The 16,417-nt window shown below is 44.5% G+C and overlaps 2 protein-coding genes across 3 annotated transcripts; one reads left to right on the forward strand and one right to left on the reverse strand.

The window, feature by feature from the left end:
* The first annotated feature begins 732 nt into the window (after positions 1-732).
* LOC133930961 (probable transcriptional regulator SLK2) lies at positions 733-8,132 on the forward strand. Its single transcript, XM_062377749.1, has 10 exons — positions 733-859; positions 3,424-4,238; positions 4,325-4,453; positions 4,712-4,760; positions 5,233-5,447; positions 5,604-5,672; positions 6,092-6,192; positions 6,311-6,404; positions 6,555-6,624; positions 6,942-8,132. Exons 2-10 carry the CDS (start codon positions 3,498-3,500, stop codon positions 7,823-7,825), a joined length of 2,352 nt encoding a protein of 783 aa, XP_062233733.1. The 5' UTR covers positions 733-859; positions 3,424-3,497; the 3' UTR covers positions 7,826-8,132.
* A 288-nt stretch (positions 8,133-8,420) lies between these two features.
* LOC133930962 (E3 ubiquitin ligase BIG BROTHER-related-like) lies at positions 8,421-12,806 on the reverse strand. 2 transcript variants are annotated; one of them, XM_062377751.1, is made up of 8 exons: positions 12,721-12,806; positions 12,130-12,316; positions 11,769-11,985; positions 11,577-11,605; positions 11,425-11,472; positions 9,462-9,589; positions 8,959-9,067; positions 8,421-8,727 (listed from the first exon to the last, which is right to left on the reverse strand). In XM_062377751.1, exons 2-8 carry the CDS (start codon positions 12,274-12,276, stop codon positions 8,686-8,688), a joined length of 720 nt encoding a protein of 239 aa, XP_062233735.1. In that variant the 5' UTR covers positions 12,277-12,316; positions 12,721-12,806; the 3' UTR covers positions 8,421-8,685. The 2 variants fall into 2 exon arrangements, with proteins under 2 accessions (XP_062233735.1, XP_062233734.1); XM_062377750.1 differs by having other exon boundaries at positions 11,577-11,638.
* Between the last annotated feature and the right edge of the window lie 3,611 nt (positions 12,807-16,417).

Raw genomic sequence — 16,417 nt, forward strand, 5'->3', positions numbered from 1 at the left:
TAATAAAATAATTTAAGTACTATTTTGAATCTAAAATAAAAATAAGATAACTCATCTAAATATCTTAAGTGTACCAACCACTTTAATTCTATGAATTTCTAAACCAAAAATACCTATTTCTATAAATTTTTAGAATTAAAACTAAATAAACCATTGAAACACTCAGTGTAAAGAGATCAATTATAGAAATATGGAATGATCATTGCTCACTAGTGAGGGTCTCTCCTCTACCGGCTTGAGTAGCTCCGCACCCACAGCCTGAGCCTAGCTACGAACCTCCCCTTCTCTCCGTGGAATTTTTACATTTTGATTTTTTTTAAACATATTCTATCAATAAATTCCTGCAAAAATAATCTGTAAAGTAGATCTTTTTGTACGATGTCACGATATTTAGCGCCGCCATAATTAAATAGCACGACACCGTGATATTTGACACCATACTACTGATATTCTTTTTTATTTAAAAAATCATACGTGATAGCTACTGTAATATTAATTATTACGACGTCATACTAATTCAACCATGACATTTAACCATGACATTAAATATCATAGTGTCATAAAATAAAATCAATTTTTAACATTGTTTCTCGTAAATCGATGTAGATTTTTTTTAATGACCAAATTCTAAAAATTCCACCCCCTCCCCTCTACCGGCCGGTAGCACCCCTGCGGTGGCCGGTCAAGGGCACACGCAGCTGGCTGTAGCCGGTCACCCGCTGCGGCCGCCGCGAATCTATTTAAGCGGTCGCTCGCGGCGACGCCTTCGTCCACACCAACACACAAACGGGACAAGAGGAGGAGGGGAAGAGGAGAGAAATAATAGCAGCAGCAGCACAGAGTAGCAGCAACAGCAAAGGTGAGATCTTTTTTTAATACTTTTTTCGCACGCGATTGATCGATGGATTGATTGCTAGGAAGTTTGAGTAATCTACCCTCTTTTCGGCCCTCTCTGTTTGGGGATTTTTGGTTGAATTTTTGTTTGGGGGGATTTTTCGGGGTAGATGGGTGACGATCCCTGCAATGCAGCGACCGAATTTTGGGGTTTGAGGCGAAAATTCGGCTCTTGTTAGTGCTGTTGAGTCTATTGCTCGTTGTCTCGATTCGGTTTTAGGCGAGTTTGGTTAGGGTTCTAATCCACCCGTGGAGAGCAGAGTTTTAGGGATTTCTATCTTTGCCAATCTCGTCCTCATGACCACTCCCAATTTGTAAGTCTTCAACCTTCACCAAATTCTCTTCTAAGAGACACCAAAATACTCCCTTTTCTCTCTCGTTGCGATTCACTTGGTCGGGTAGCAATCTATATGCCTGCTTCCTCCGACAGCGCCATCACCGTTTGCTTAGTTTCATAGTATGTATCTCTGCTATGTTGTTCTCCCCTTCCGTCCCTGCCAGGCAAAAGTGCTCTAGGATTTTAGTTGTTGCAGTGATATTGGGGGATTTTTATTTTTCTATGCTTCTATTTCTACCCTCTCCTTGTTCTTGGTTTCTGCGTATTTTGCAGAGTTACTTCTCCATGTGATTCATTTTTTTAGCTCCATTTTTTAGCTGTGGAGTTTCTCCTAGCTTGTTAAGTGCAGTGCTTTTCTGCTTATATTTTTGTTTGCTAAGATTGGCGCAGAAGATTATAGCTTAACAGCCATGTAGTAGCTCCGATTAATGGAGGAGGGTGATGAAAGTCAATATAGAAAAAAAAATCTTAATATTGTGCAGTGTTCGGACCGCGTAGGCAGCAGCGCCCGCCCTGCTACTGTGATTTGGGGGAAATGGGCAGGCTGGGGCGCTGAGGCGGCAACTTTGCTAACCAACTCTATTGGCCTCCTCTCTGAGACCTTCATCCCCCTCCTAAACTTCACCGCTGCCTACTCCTACCTCATGTGACCTGGAGCTGGCGCCACCTCCTCCTCTGTTGAGTTCTTTGTGACTTTGTTGCACTGCATTTCCTCTGTCTGCGGTGGCTACAGATTGTCCATGGCCCAGACTGTCATGCGCCCGCACTGCCACAAGGTCTCCCAAGTTGGCTGCCTAAGCGGTTCACAGGTGCCCTGCTGCCAAGCCCCTTGCGCTTTATGGAACACTGATTTTGTATAGGTAGTCTTGGGGAGGCTAAAAATTAAAACTTTCTGACACAAATTCACTGTATATTTGATTGAGAGATGTTCTCCACTCTGGCGTTAGAGAGTAGCTTTGATCCACTAAAGAACGACAAAGTATCTGGATTTTGGGGGCTGAAATGCTTGAAGTTGTACCAACTAGTTGTCTCAAGGTTCCTTTATTTCCTGCTTGCAGTTTGATCTACTAAAGATATTTGGTGGGTTTTGTTCTCTTGGTTATCCTTTGTTAGTTCCCTTGTTTATCAGCCAGGAAGTTTGATTCTTTAGCTCGTGCAGAAGATAGGCTGTTGCAGAACTTGATGTGGTGCTTGTTATTGCTGTTCCTAAGGCGTCGCCTAGGCGATAAGGCTCTCCGGCAGTGCCAAAAAGCAGTGAGAGAGAGGGAGGGAGGGAAGAGAGGAAAAGTGGGAGGGGAACCCGTCGGCAAGGCCAGCATCCGCTGCCTCTCTGTCCCTGCTGGTTCCGGTGCTGATGGCCGGCAACACTTCCTCTGGGCAGCTGTGGCGGCTGATTTGAAGGTGGTGGCGGTGGCGGCGCTGCTGCTAGAGTGACGAAGAGTGAGCGGCAGCACTTGAGAGCGATACAGGGAGCATCAAGCGATGAGGGTTCGGAGCAAGTAGATAAGGGAAAAGGGGTATGGTGGGCTGGCTGGTGGACTGGGTCCCCCCCCCCCCCTCTGCTGCTGTTCTCCTGTTTCTAGTTGGTATGGTGTCGCCTTGCCTCACCTCGCCTTACAAGCGCCTAGGCGTTTGGAACGGGGTGGGTTACCATGCCTCGCCTTACCGCCTTAAGAACTATGGTCACAACCAGCCTTCTTTTGCAAGGCTCACCATTTGCTGAGATGAATACATTGCACTACGCATCTTGCTGATGTCAGTTGGCTGTGCAGGTGCTTTCTTAAGTGCAAAACTACTTTGATTCATTATTTGCCCTTCGCATTGTTGGGTCTGTTTGCACATCTGGTATTTTGTATCTTCTCCTTTTGCTGTTTTCTGTATTTCTGGGAAATGGTTTGACGGACAATTGCAATGTGTTCTTTGATAGTTAAAAGTTAACGCCTCTCTCCAGTTCTAGATCTGATCAACAATGACGTTGTGGTGTCTGCCATTTGATCCTCAATATTTCTTACTGAAAAAAATCACTGTCTGCTTCTGTGACTTCGGAAGTGGGAGATTGTTGGGCTGTTGGTATATCTTTTGATAGCTTCAAGAAAGAAAAAAAGAAAGATACGATGACTGTTGTTTGCCACTTGCATATTTGTTCGGCACGGCTTAAATAATCCTTTCTAATACGTACCCTCTTGTTACAGGTTCTAGCTGATATATTTGAAGATCTTTATCAATAATTTATGTGCCTGGCCTTTATGCGAGATTCTTCAAGGTGATGAACAGAACTCAACCCTGGACCTCCATGTCTGGGGGTGCATGCTCCAACCTTGGACTTGTTCAAAGTGACATGAATGGTGGTGCCCCTTTTAGCACTACAAATTCCTCTGGTCCAAGCATTGGAGTTAGCTCTTTGGTGACAGATGCCAACTCATCACTCTCCGGAGGTGCCCAGTTACAGCCAAGTACTAGCATGAATGCTGATTCATTCATGCGTGTTCCTGCCTCACCAATTTCATTTTCATCAAATAATATCTCTGGCTCTTCAGTCATCGATAGCTCCATCATGCAGCAAAGTCCACCCCAAGAGCAGGTGCAGAAGCGGAGGTCTTCAAGTGTAACATCACAACCTGTGATTGAGGCTGGGGGCGCATTGCATGCTCAGAAGAAATCAAGAATTGATGTTAGGCAAGATGATAACGTGCAAAATCAGTTGATTCATAAGCTGCTCCATGGTCAGAGTTCTCTTCATTTCCATGGGCAACAGAGCCCACAGCTTCAAGCTTTGATCCAGCAGCGTAATCTGGCTCAGATTCAGCAACGACAGCAGCAGCAGTTGTTGCAACCATTTTCTCAGTTACAACAATCTCAAGTTGGCATCCCTCGGCAGCCTCAGCTTAGGCCACCACTAGCACAGCCTGGAATGCAGCTAGGTGGTCCTGTTAGGGCTCCTGTCAACAGTGGGCTTTGTTCTCGCAGGCTAATGCAGTATTTATATCACAAGCGTCATCGCCCAGAGGTTTGTTTCTGCATAGTATTAACTGACCATGAGATTACGAGATTCGTGTTCTTGTCAAGACGATTTACTCAAACATTGTCTTGTAGAATAATCCCATTACATACTGGAAGAAGCTTGTTGAGGAATATTTTGCACCACAGGCAAGAGAAAGGTGGTGTGTGTCTTCTTATGAAAAGAGAGGGAATTCCTTAGTTGCTACTCCACATTCAGCTCTGGTTAGTTAACAGTTAACACTTGTATTTTACTTGCAATCGTACACTGATCTTGATTCCATGGTCCAACATCACTTTCTGCATGATGTTCATGATAAGATTGATTAGCATCTTCTTAAAGCTGATTCTTTGGCTTCTGTGCATTTTACAGTCAATTTGGAGGAACTTATTGCTTGTTTTTACTTTTTTATTATATAAATGAGATGGATACACGGCTGCCAGATACTTTTTTCATGCAATCCTATTTTCTCCATGCTACAGGATACATGGCGCTGTGACATTTGCAATACACATGGAGGGAAAGGATATGGTTTGTTGATTTCTGACAACTCTGGCACACTATATTCCTGATGCTTCTTTCACATGTTCAAATTCTTAGTTTTCTCAGTTCCTATTTGTCATATGTTAGCCAAACTCAACATTTTCTGGAAGGCATCTTGTGCTTTACGAGAGACCTTACTATTTCAGACTATAACAAAGATGCAAGTATGTGGTATCACAAATCACAATATTGCTTTGTTCATAAGCATTAATGATGAAATATGATATGAAGATATGTTGTCTGGTCAGTTTTACTCTTTGGACCAGTTGAATATATTTGAAATGCATGAATCAGCACAAATAAAGAATATTTAGAACAGCATAGTGATATCCTAGTGATGCGTACTTTCTCACATAGAATATGGTAAAACAAGATTGTTTTTATTTTCTTGTATTTATTTTCAATGCCATTCATTGAGCTCACTCAATTACATGTCCTTTGTTCCTGACCCATCTGACAGAGGCTACCTATGAAGTACTTCCTAGACTCTGTCAAATTAGATTTGACCATGGTGTTATCGATGAATACCTATACCTTGACATGCCAAATGAATTCCGGTTGCCGAATGGATTAATCCTGCTGGAGCATACAAAAGCTGTTCAAAAAAGTGTTTATGAACATCTACATGTTACACACGAGGGGCATTTGAGAATCATTTTCACACCAGAACTGAAGGTATGTTGCTTAGATGGTGTAGTAGTTTGCACATGTCATTAGCTAACTTTTTATAGCATGTCCATATTTGCTGTATCATTTGTGGACATATAAATGATTCAAGCGAGGGGCATTTGTCTAACATTCTTATCCGCTGATTGCCTGTGAATCATGCAGATAATGTCCTGGGAGTTCTGTTCACGGCGATATGAAGATTATATCACTCGCAGGATCCTAGCACCACAGGTGGAGTTCTTAGACGTCATGCTGTTCCTGTTTTGGCTACAAAATTCTGAATAATAGATTTCCTCTTGCCTGGATATATAGTAATATGGCTATTGCTAGGTACCTAGTACCTTAGACTTCAGAGGATAAAATTTATATGATGTGGCATAAATCCAACTTAGTTGCATCTGCAATGATTGGGTGAAAAATGCCTCTTCTTTTCCCTGGCTTCTCCCAGAGACATTTGGTTTCTTCTCTATTTTTATTTATGTACTGAGTTTTAGACAGCTGCACAAACCCCTAGCGGATTAAATTTCATCCATATTCATGTACTACCAAAATGGATATTCCTTTTACCTTAGTATCTCTCTTGAATGGCATATCAAAAAAAATTGGTGGCCATAATATCTTATCTTCTGCGCATGCTTCTATCTTTTCAGGTAAACAATCTGCTGCAAGTTGCCCAGAAGTACCAAGCTGCTGCCAGTGAAAGTGGGCCAGCTGGGATATCAAACGGCGACGCGCAAACTATTTGCAACATGTTAGTGAGCCTATTATGCCTTCAGTACTATGACATCCATCTTGTATCTGAGTGTACATAAGCAATATTCTCTGGTTATCTAATATATGTGAGGACATATTTTCCTTCTGTCTGTTAGGTTTGTGACTGCATCACGACAGCTAGCGAAAAATCTTGAGCATCACACCTTAAATGAACATGGACTTTCAAAAAGATATGTTCGCTGCCTGCAGGTAACTAGAGTTCCCCTTGTGCTATCTACTTTTTCCTTCAATGATATCCAAAAGTACTGCTGAGATTATATGTAATTATTAGCCTGTGCATCGTATGGTTACATATATACATATGCATTCAGCACGCTGATGATTATCTGTCCTTGTCAGATATCAGAGGTTGTGAATCACATGAAGGACTTGATTGAGTTCAGCCACAAGAACAATCTTGGTCCTAAAGGTACGATTGATTGCACATTTACCTAGCTAGTCACAGGACATGGTAAAGGAGTCTCATTACTAACGGAATTAAGCAAGTGGAAAACAGTAAACAAAGAAAATTTCTTTGAAAGTGTATATTGACTTATATTTGGGGAAGAGTAGGGAAAACTAAACGACTTATATTTTGGATCAGATATAGTAGTAATCAAGTAGAAACAATATGAACAATAGCAAAAACAGTAGCTTGTTGTCCAGAGAATTCAATAACATATAGCACTTCCCGCCTGCCCCATTTACCTGCAGCGTAGTTCAGATATTTTCTGTGTTCATCTGCAGAGAGCCTGAATAATTATTGCAAACAAACTATACCAAAGCTTTCAGTACAAAATATGCATGAGGCAAGACAGCTCATGGCTGCTGCTGGCCTTCCCAATAACCAGAGCAATATCCAAGTCATGGGGGTCAAACAAGAAATAAGCGCCCATGTGAATGGGACTCCTGGTGTTGGGGCCGTTGGTAATAATATTCCACAGAATGCCGCAGCACTAAACAGTTACCAGAATATACTCAGAAGCTCCAGTGCAAATCAGAGGCTTCAGCAGGAGGCATCGGGTGTCTTCAAAAGCCCTGCAGCAATGCACAATGGCATACAGCTGGAAGCATCCACATCCTTCCGTGGACCTAACCAAGTGCAGTTTGCGCAATTCCAACACCCCTCGTCATTTCAGCAGCAAATGCCGCAGCAAAACAATCTCTCGGGCTTGGGTGTGAGCCCACAATACCAGCAGCATGTGATTAATCAGCTGCTGCAGGAAGTTAAGAATAATAACAACCGCGCTTTTGGGCAGCAACCACCTCCAGGTACACCTATTGGAAACAGTGGTCTTGCATCAGGAGCTGCTATCACAAACAGTGCTGCTGCTGGAGAGCAGACACAGCATACCAATAACAATAACGGCGCGGTAAAGGGTGCAGACCGAGTCAGTACTGGGCCTAGCAATGTGATCAACAACACAGGTGGCATCGCCCCCAGCAGAAGTAACAGTTTCAAGTCAGTGAGCAGCAACCCAGCTGCTGCAACCGGAGGCAATGCCACAACTTCAAAGTCCGAGTCGTTTCATGATATTGACAACCTCGACAATCTCATCACTAATGAACTGATGGGAAGTGGGCTGTTCATGGGGGAGCAGGGCGGTAATGCATTCTCGTGGAACAACTGAGAGTACATAAACGTTTCACTACCAGAGTTGGCAGGAAGCGTTAAGCAAGAACAGCCTGCTTGGCTGCTGCTAATGTGGAAACTAGCTAGTGGTGATGCAAAGTTGCCCTAGATTGTAGTTTCTAGTGGTGATGAGTTGCCCTAGATTGTAGTTTCTTGTCTTATGTCCTCTCTCTTTTTTGGAGTTTTTGTATTGCCATTCCGGACAGCTTCTGATGATCGTACATTGATGTTACTTGAGATGTGTGAGATAGTGAGTTGAGTTTGGCTTGCGAATTCCAGGGCAGTGCAACATATCAGCTTCTCCATATTATGCTGTTGGATGACTTGCTGCGATTGTCCGTTGTCGTAACATTTTTTTTCTGCCATGTACTCCATCTTCATAGTGTCAGTTACAATCTCCTGTTATCTGCCGAGTGTTAGTTGGATGATCGACGTCTTAACTTGTATTGTGCTGCAACTATCCTCTCGTGATAGCTCGTGAGATTTTGCAATTTTCGTCATAAGTAGATTACTCCATACAGGTAGGTCACAACTGTATTTTTTGCGAAAAGGTAGTTTGCGTTGTACAGCAAATGCACTGAGGCATGGCAAGATAAAAAAAAAAACTCTTAACATATATAAGATTGTGAAGCTTAAGTACATTTCCATATTCCAAAAAGCCAAAGGTAAAAGAAAAACACCTTTAGGATTCATGACCAAGCATTTAGCTTTACAATATTTTTTGTTCTTTTTCATTTTTTTTGGGGTTTAAGTCTTTTTTCTTCTTTTTTTTTTCTTCAGCGCTGACAAGTAGACGATACAACCAGCTTGTGACGTCTCATCATCTGTCAGCTTTGGTGATGTTCTTCTGGTCGCATACTAGGACGGTCCAAAAACTTCATATTTGCAAATAGGGCAGGTCTGTTTCACACAACAATAAATAAATAAATACTGAATTCCACTGTAGATAGTCAGAAAAGCTTTTATAATCTGGAAAAGCCGAAAATAAAATTAAGTGCCTAAAAGAAAGGATCAGCTTGCTATATGAAGATAGGATTGGATCATTTTCACAGTGTGAGAGAGAAAAGCCCAGGCAACTGTAATGGCTTGGCAGAACAAATAGTACAAGAGCATGCTTCATCAATTGATTACCTTGTCGATCTTAAGCCATTTGGTAACACAAACTGCGTGGTAATTATGCTTGCACGGCAATGTTATGAGACTTTCTCGGTGTTTGAAAGTATTCAAGCATATAGGACAACTGCATCCGAACACCGGAAAAAGAGTAGAAAAAGAATCATTAGTAGTATGATGGAAATTTCATTAATACGCTAGGAATTTCATATTTATGCCTCAAATACTTAAAACTTATACTGGTCTTTAAACTGGTTACTACCTCCATTTCAAAATACTTGTCACTTTTGATTTTCATATTGTAACTTTGACTACTATTTTTTAGCAAATGCATGTGAAAATAATTATAAGTGTATAACATGTTTAAAGTACTTTATGTGACAATTCTAATGATGTTGTTTGCACTTTACTTCACTAAATATTTTAAAATTTATTATTAGTCAAAAGTGACAAGTATTCTAAAACGGAGGGAATATCTTTTTTTTTCACTACACTACATGTGACTGAAAAAGGTGACATACTCTTCATGGTTAGTCTTCCTTGAGAAAAATCCCGATGATTTGTACTTCCATGATTGCAGATAGGAGATGAGGTCATCAGATAAACCTCTGCCCTCAATCCCCACTGATTCCACAAGTTCTTGCCTTTGCTACATCACAAACATAAAAGGGAGACCAGGAAGCTAAGAATCAATCACACTTATCTTTCTTTATGGAGATTTTCATGATGGCAACATGAGAGATATGGAAGCAAAGAAATGGAAAAATCTTTCAACAAGCAGCGCCTTCGTTTCAATCGCAGAAGTCTTGTTTTAGAAATACTATCATTTTACAACTGTATAGAATGAACAATGCAATGAACCTAGCCATCTCTTCTGGGATAGTTTCGCTCCCCTTACCTCTTGTTTTCTGCTTCCTCCTGTACAGTTGTTTGCTCTGGACTTCGTTTCGTTTTTTTGGTTTTGTTTTTCTTAGTTTTAATATATTAACACAATCCCTACTGTACATTTTAAAAAAAACATAAAAGGGCAAGAAAATCAGGGCAAATGAAATTCTACCCTTAGGCTTTGTTTGGAAGCAAAGGAAGGTAAATCCAGAGTAGGAAATCCCTAAGGGGGATTTAGAGGGCACTTCATTTTCTTGGGGCGATTCCCTTCCTTCCCTGCCACTATTTGGGACGGAAGGGATAAAATTCCTGGAACAAAAAGAAAGAACGAGCACTATGCTGGATTCCAGTTGCGATTTCAGATTCTAATTCAGTAACATTACCACCAATTTCCAATAGTCTCTATATGATTTCGTGAGCAAAAGGAGCAATCTTTCTATCAAATCACGTTGATGCCGGACACGCCCACTGACGCGTACACCATCGCCTCTAGCTCCAGAAACACTGACGAGTCGTCCTCCCCTTTCGCAGCAGCGACGGCCATTGCGGCCGACACGCCTCCGCTTGAGCCCTTGTCATCTGGCCCTGGCCCCGGCGTTGTCATGGAGCGGTCGAGCAAGAACGCGGACGTGTCCAGCATCGCGAGCACGCACGTGGGGAGTGCTGTCCAGTTGGGCACCGTGACGGAGACAGACTCCGATACGGAAGGGATGGGGCCACTAAAGACGGTGGTCTCCTGCACCATGCGGCGGAAGTTGGCCAAGCTGGCACTGATGTAGGTGGTCGGAGCGTGGTGGGACAGCTGCGGCTTGCGCTTGTCGATGCGGTCGACCTTGGGCGGCCCCAGGGCTGTCGGGTCGGGCTTGCTCGTCGGTGCAGGAGTGTCATGGCCTCCGGAGAGGGGCTCGGACACCGAGGAGGTTGAGGACGAGGACGGGGTGGCTAGGTACGAGGCGGCGGCATGAGCCGTGTGGATTGTTACGGGCGCGATAAGGAAGGGAGGCGGAGACGGTCACTCGCATCGGCGGCGATAGAGGCTGAGGCAGTTGAGCATCAGGCTGAGAGATAGGTGGAGGTAGTCGCGACTCGACAGGGGAAGATTCCTGATCTGTCGAGGCATGGATGCTTCTCTCGTGGAAAAGAATGGGATCGAGCCGTGGAACCCAGATTAGCCGGGTATCCAAACAGCAAGGTAATCTAGCCCAAAGGAGCTCGCCTATGGGGCTAGCGCCCTGGGAAATGGCCAGGATACCCACTGGGATTGGGTTTCCAAATAAAGCCTTAAGTGGCATATGACCCCCCCCCCCTCCCCCTCTATGCAATGCATGTTGGCTCTGCACTGAGATTTGTGCAGTGCACGAGACAGACTGGTTCTTTTGTAATATTCCTGCGGTGCACGAATCCTTAGTACAGTACAGATCCAACTGTGCAGCACGTAGGGGCATATGCCCTTAAGGGTAGAAAAACTGGGTCTAATCAGCAACCTTTCCAAACCAAGTGTAAAGATACACACTATATGCATAGTTCTATTTTGTTCACAAGCTTTACGTGTCATAGGAAAAAGGAAAAAAAGAACAAAGCATTTCACATATCACAAACCTCATAAGTCATGTTGTCAGGATCATCATTACCATCCTGCCTGTCAGCCTGCAAACCCCAATCATCATAATATTCAGATCTTTATCTTTTCATGTACCTGGAGAGAATAATAAATTCAGAAAGATACATGTTGAACCAAATTGAGCAATCACCTCTTCTTCGTTGTGGTCGTGATCATCATCTGTGTCAGATGGAGAAGGTACGCAGCTTATATCTGAATTATTAAGCCATCAAGAACACAAATACAAGTATACAACTATTATGAGATGGGAAGAGCATAGCATCCCAGTGACTGTAATATCATGTAACTCAGCTGAATTAGTTGGATTATGAGCAGTACATACCGTCACCTTCAATGGTCAGGTCCTCCATCTCCTGCAGCTGCTTAGCGTACGCGAAGTCCGAGGCGATCTGTTCATCCATGCCTGAAGTTCTGGAAGCAGTTGCTACTGCGCCAGTGCTGCTTTCCCCATGATAGTGCTGTGCTTGATCAGATGGGGCACCTCTCATATGGTTTTGGTTTCTGTGTGCTTCTTCCAAGATCGATTGGTACAAGTCCTCCTGTGATTATAAAATGGTTTTCAGTTAGTACTGAAGCTCAAGCTACATACACGAATCTTTTGCGCGTTCTCGAAAAAAAAAAGCACGAGATATAAGCATGAAAGAAACACCATGTTTACTTGTAACGATGACGAAGCAGCATACCTGATCTTGGAGAACATCACCAAGCACGAACGGGAGGTGATCGTCGTCTAGGCCTTCAAGGTTTGCATCTCCCGTGTTCCGGGTAGGCGAGTTGCTGTAGTGCACGGTGATCCTTCTCATGGCGCCAGGCTGCCCTACGGTGGCCATGATTGGCCACCGAGACAGGTGTCAGGCAAGAACCGGTTACCTGCAGGCCATGGCACACCATCTCCTATAATTAATCGGCATCGAGAAAGTCTCTGAACAAGAACGAGATGTAACCTTCGTTGATGTAATCTCTCTCTTCTACGCCTAACACTAACTATTTTAATTTGGGAAAAACTGAAGAAAAGTCCGCCGATATCTCATGTTCTTGTGAATTACGCAGTGCAGCTGAATTTGCGAGAAGGAAGTTGCATAAGGCACTCGAGAGTCAAGAAGAAGCAATAGCAATAGAGAGAAAAACTTCCAATAAGCAAAAAATAATAATAATTGGAAGATCGATGAAGCAAAGAGCAGAATCGAAGTGCAAAACAAGTGATGGAACTTTGCAGGAGTTGTGACGAACAGAAAGGGAAGAAGAACAGGATGGCCAAGGGATGCTTGCTTTACCTTGGTCTATTTCTCTTCTCTTCTCTCTCACCTTCTCTAGGTTGGATGGATGTTTCTTAATGGAAGGACGGGTGGCTCCATGAGTATTTGTATGTACACGCACCCAGGTCGCTCTCACTGTCTGTGCATTTATTTTACTAACAAAAATTACAGGGATTGACCTACTCAGGTTACTGCTTCAGTCTATATAATTATTGCTTGCGTAATTTTTAGTTGTTCTAATTTCCATGTTGTCGGTGAAATGGGATCGGGAGGTCCCGACCTCCGAGGTCAGGACAATAACAGTGCCACGTGACGTCATGCTTTAGGGGTCGCCTCCCCGGGAGGTCCCCGAGGGCTCAAGAAAGACAAGTTCTGGGAGAGGGTGCTCGGGGTCATGCACAGTAGTCCTCGAGTACCTGAGTTCCCCGAGGAGCCAAGAACTAGTACCGGGAAGGAGTGCTCAGGGCCAGGATCAGTAGCCCCCGAGTGCTCGGAGTTCCCCGAAGACCCGATATGAACAGTACCGAGAGGAGTGCTCGGGGCCAGGATCAGTGGACCCCGAGTACACGAAGTGAACAGTACCGGGAGAGGGTGGTCGGGGCCATGAACAGTGGTCCCCCGAGCACCCGAGTTCCCCGAGGACCTAAGGAAGATAGTTCCGGGCGGCGGTATGCTCGGGGCCACGGACACATGGCCCCCAGGTACCCGAGCTCCCCGAGGACCTGAGGAGGATAGTTCCGAGCGGCGGCGTGCTCGGGGCCACGGACACGTGGCCCCTGGGTACCCGAGCTTCCCGAGAACACGAAGCCAACAGTACCGGGAGAGGGTGCTCGGGGCCATGAACTGTGGCCTCCGAGCACCCGAGTTCCCCGACGACCCAAGATGAACAGTACCGGGAGGGGGTGCTCGGGGCGTGACCCCCGGGCACCCATAGTTCCCCGAAGACCCAAGATAAACAGTTCCGGGAAGAGGGTGCTCGGGCGTGACCCCCAGGCACCCGCAGTCCCCCGACGACGTTAGAAGTCCCTTACAGCTGGACCCCACAAGGGCTCAGCGGTGAGGTGTCAATCGGTGGGAGGCTCGATGCTGCCCTCAACAGGGGCATGGCCTGTCACTTCCGACCACTCCCCCCGCACCTATCGTCAGACCCTGCCACTGCCTGGTAGGGAGGCGTGGGGACATTTAATGCAACGAGACTTATCGTCTGCCCCCATGCTGTGTCAGACCCACTCTGACCGAGCGGTGTGCGGGGCGGCACGGAGGCTGCCCGGCGGGCCCCCTCCCTTGCGTCTGCTAAAGCTGGGACGTGAAGGCCGACGGGACAGCTCAGAGGGTGTGTTTTCAACCCCTGTGACGTCGAACTGTAGACCATGATAGTTGCTCTCCATTTATGGTTACGGGAACTTGTGCCCCATGCTGGGCACGCAAGCCTCCCCCGGTTGTATAAGAGGGGGAGCACTTCATCAGGAAGAGGAGACGGAGAAAAAGAAGGAAAAGAGATCGAAGACAAGCTGCAGAGGTCTAGGCTGAAGACCAGAAGGAAGTTCATCAAGCTCAGAGAGTCCGGCACTTGAAGACCCGGGCTCCAGATAGATAGACAGAAATACCTTTGTAATACATACCAGCTCTAGAGAGTTGGAGATCCAGTGTAGGGCATTCCAAGAGCCCTTATAATACAATACACCACACACATGAGTAGGGTATTATGCTCAGTGCGGCCGGAACCTGTATAAACCCTCTCGTCTCCCATGTCCACCGGCCCGACCGGTTCACATTTCTACGCATCCAAGATGGACTCAGAATCTCGAAGGGGTCCCTCCGGATCCTCGCTTGAGGAGTTCACCCTCCGACACATGTGCATTACCTTTTTCACTTGTGAGATCAGATCTTTTGCTGCTGACTCCTTGTCCCAGTGATTGCACCCTGTCTGTTTATTTCTGGAGAATGCATTGCCTCTGTAGCCTATAGAAACTGAATCACAAATCCACAATAAACTCATCTTGAACTCTTATCCAATCTAGGCATGGAGCCTGACTAGAATCAGCTATGACCATACACCGATTTGCTTGGACTCAGGGGAGTTAGGGTTCAGAGGTGCAAATATTTCACTTTCGGAAGACAATGGCTTCTGGCTGGTAACTTCAAAGAGCTGGTGTGTGAAAGATGGTTGGAGAAGAAAGCTAGAAGACTTGTTAATGGCTACTTTATGAACCTGTGGCGTGGCAGCCTATATGACACTAGACAATTTATGAGAGGATGCCATAGGCAACAGGTTGGTGAAAAGAACAAGATCAAGCTTGATATGCTGGCCCAACTTGAGGTGTTGGATGAGAAAGCAGACTTTGAAGGTTTGTCCTCGGCTGAATGGCAGATTAGATATAAATTAGAAGAAAACCTTGAGAGAATCCTCTCCATGGAGGAGATATTTTGGAAACAAAAATGTGGTAAGACCATGGTGAGAGAGGGTGACAACAACACAAGATTTTTCCACCTGTTAGCAAATGGGAGGAGGAGGAAGAACCTGATCTTGTCTATGGAGATTGATCGGGGCCAAATCAATTCTCAAGACCAAATTAGGGAGCACATTTATGAATTCTACAAACACATGTTTGGGTATGACTCTAAAGGTGGATTCAGTCTTGAGGAGTCTTTCTGGGACAACCAGAACATCCTTTCAGATGAGGCCAATGACTCTTTGATCAAACCCTTCTCTACTAAAGAAATTGAAATGCCTTCAGAGAGATGAAATAAGACTCTGCCCCTTGCCATAATGGTTTCACTTCCGCTTTCTTTAAGGTTTTTTGGGGCTGTGTCAAGGAAGATATTTGTGCCATGTTCAGTGACCTCCATACTAGCAAATTGGATTTGAAAAGGCTAAATTATGGGGTTATAACTTTGATACCAAAGGTCAAGGAGGTTAACACAATCAAGCAGTATAGACCCATATATCTTCTCAATGTGCATTACAAAGGTTTTACAAGGTGCTTAATAATAGACTAACCCCAATAGCCAAGGAGGTGATTAGTCCTAGTCAAACAACAAGGGTTGTTGGTTATCAAGGTTAGGAACATTCTATAGGGTATGGTGATTCTACATGAAGTGATTCATGAGCTCAGAAGAACAAAACAACAAGGGTTGTTGGTTAAAATTAACTTTAAAAAGGCTTATAACAAGGTAAAATGGAGTTACCTGGAAGGAGTCATGAAAGGGAAATGATTCCCTCCTAAGTGGATAGAATGGGTCATGTAATCTATCAAGAGGGGCAGAGTCTGCATAAACATCAATGGTCAAAGGGGGGGGTGCTTTTTTAGAACATACCAGGGCCTCAGATAGGGGAATTCCTTGTCCCCTTGCTCTTTAATATTGCCACAGATGTGTTGAGGCCCTGGAGGGATCACACATGTTCAATATGCAGATAACACCATTCTGATGATTGATGGTTCTGACAGCTCTATCCTCAACCTCAAAATTCTGCTTTACTGCTTTAAATGGTTGTCTGGCCTTAAAACCAATTTCCACAAGAGTGAGGTCTTTGCTTTTGGGATTGAGCAATTTGAGAAGCATAGGGTTGCAAACATGCTTAACTGCAAGTTGAGACATCTCACTATAAAATTCCTAGGTATCCCTATTTCTGATCACCATTTAGGAGTTGTTGCCTCCTCAGAAGTTCTAACAAAAATGATCAAAAGACTTACCCATGGAAGAGTAAGAACCT

This window comes from Phragmites australis, chromosome 10 (genome assembly GCF_958298935.1).
Source record: "Phragmites australis chromosome 10, lpPhrAust1.1, whole genome shotgun sequence".
NCBI classification, from domain to species: domain Eukaryota; kingdom Viridiplantae; phylum Streptophyta; class Magnoliopsida; order Poales; family Poaceae; genus Phragmites; species Phragmites australis.